The sequence below is a fragment of the Crocuta crocuta genome, unplaced genomic scaffold (assembly GCF_008692635.1).
Source record: "Crocuta crocuta isolate KB4526 unplaced genomic scaffold, BGI_CrCroc_1.0 scaffold41, whole genome shotgun sequence".
NCBI lineage: Eukaryota > Metazoa > Chordata > Mammalia > Carnivora > Hyaenidae > Crocuta > Crocuta crocuta.
In genome coordinates, this window is record NW_027529428.1 from 14,807,459 (window position 1) to 14,809,701 (window position 2,243).

Below are 2,243 nucleotides of genomic sequence, written 5' to 3' on the forward strand. Positions count from 1 at the left end.
CAATGATCCCTGATGTACATTCTTCAATGGCACTGGCCCATCCAGCCACCTATCCAAATCCTACGGAAACGGGGATAAGCAACAGTGTGGTAAGCCAGCTACACTGCCCTCAGGTTCGGTTCAAAATTTAAAATCCACACACTTTAGAAACCAGGAAATATTTTTGAAGGAAATAACGATATGCAGGTTGCTACATTCCTTGCGTTCTATAAATTTTCTTTTATAATAGCAGCAGAGTGAACTACTATTAGGAAAAAGACCTGGAATAAAAGAAAGTCATCCAAATGGAATGGTTTCCTGTATGTCCAGCTCAGCATTAAGTAGTATGTACACTTAAAAAACAAACAAAACAAAACAAAACAAAAGTCAAGTCATTTTTTCTTTTTCAGCTTCAGTAACTATAACAGCCCCACTCGACAGCAGAATGTGCCTGTGCAGTGGTCCCAAATACGGAATCAGTAGTCTTTAAACAGAGGAATTGGTATGCAAATAACGGTTAAAATTCAATGTTTAACGGAAGCTTGCGTTAATAGGGTTTAATAATTATGTACACAAATTATGTACATATTAGCATAATCTCTTGCAGTCCTGTCATTTACTCTGAACAGATAAATGCACTAGCTCCATTTTTTTTTTTGTTTCCTCCAGAGAAAAACAGATGACCTTCCCAATCCTCTAGCACTAGGGATAAAAACGCTCTGTACTCTCTCTCCAACACCAAAGTGTTATCGAAATCGCGTCTCGTGGTTCTGTCCAATGAAAAGCACCTTTCAAAAGCAAATTCGATGCATCTGCTGCCAAATGGGCATGCCTCCAGTGTAAATCAAAGAAATTCATTTCTTTTGATATTTCACAGAAGTGCATCTAATTAAAAACTTACACATGAAATCATACACCAAGACTAACAATCAACAATAAAATATTTTAAGCTACAAAAAATGTAAATTACTTTTTAATTATCAGAAAACAAACATATTGGCATTAAGTGTGGTAAAAATCCTTCTTGACACCTGAAACTAAAGAAAAAAAAACTTATTATTAAGAGGCAAATGATTTTTTTTTTTACGTTAAAAAAAAAAAAAGACCTGGCAAAATACATACATCCATTCCATTTCACAACTCCAAAAAGGTAATGTTCAGCACAGATAGAATTTGACAACAGTCGACCTTCAGGCTTATTAAAATTTCACCTTAAGCCCAATATATCAACAGGGGTAATGTTAGCTGGAAAAACACGCTTTAATATTCTCTAGACCGCAGTGTACGTGTTTCCGGTGGCGCTGCACTGTCTGATAGTCTGACTACTTGTGACGATGTGCTCGCTGTGAATTGGATTCAGGAGACTGGGCTGCACGCCGCTCTCGAGAACAGGCTGCATACAACCCACTTGAAATGCCTGGTTCAGCTCGGTTTTCTCTCTTTTGGCTTGGGGTTCCGAAGAGTCATCTAGTTCTTCATCCATTTCGCTTTCCACTTCGCTGCCTTCATCTGTACAAAGGACACCGAGACCGTTACCGGAAGACAAACCAGAAAACGGCCATCAACACCTGCTTCAGAAATGCTTCCGCGGCATGCTGGGAAAGCAAACCGGTGGCCGATTCTCAGGGTACAGAGCTTGTAGGTTTTCATCGCGGATTTCATTTGTATCCACGCTCTGTTAAGTGCCTCCACCGTTCTTTCAAACCCGGCAAAAGTAATTCACTTTTGGCTGGTTTGTGGTTGGTGCCTTTAAGAGCTCTCTTAAATTAACCTCTGGGATCCCCTGAAGTCTTTCTGTTAAGTAGCTGGCCTACTCTGGGTCACCCTCGTCACTTTGGTACACTATGGGGGCGTTGGGGGAATATATCGAGCTGGGAAATGCTAACTGAAAACAAGGAGGGAAGAAAGAACACTTTGAGTCTCCTTCAAAATCTATACTGGATGTAAATTTCATCTGTGCTGCATGTTAATGTAGGTAAGACCTCTGCTGATTTGCAAAGTAACTACGGCATGTATAAGCAGGGGCCACTGTACACACTTTCTGGTGCCCATGAATGTTGTGCGTCACAATACTAAATGGGCCAATAGATGTTACAAAAAATATAATGACTGGGGCTCATGGGTGGCTCAGTCAGTTGAATGTCCAACTCTTGGTTTTGGCTCAGATTGTGATCTCACGGTTGTGAGATCAAGCCCCGCATCGGGCATGGAGCCTGTTTGGGATTCTCCCTCTTTCCCTCTCTGCCCCTCCCTGGCCCGCATAA

General features: G+C 41.1%; 1 protein-coding gene across 7 annotated transcripts in view; it reads right to left on the minus strand.

The window, feature by feature from the left end:
• Positions 1–313: 313 nt before the first annotated feature.
• The window catches only part of RFX3 (regulatory factor X3), a 250,388-nt gene continuing 248,458 nt past the window's right edge, over positions 314–2,243 (minus strand). For 6 of the 7 annotated variants that reach the window (XM_077759435.1, XM_077759433.1, XM_077759438.1 and 3 more), the window contains one exon: positions 1,219–1,488. In XM_077759435.1, coding sequence (XP_077615561.1) covers positions 1,250–1,488 — 239 coding nt within the window. In that variant the 3' untranslated portion in view covers positions 1,219–1,249. Of the gene's footprint in view, positions 1,017–1,218; positions 1,489–2,243 lie in introns of those variants that run through there. The other variant, XM_077759440.1, reaches the window with a different exon arrangement.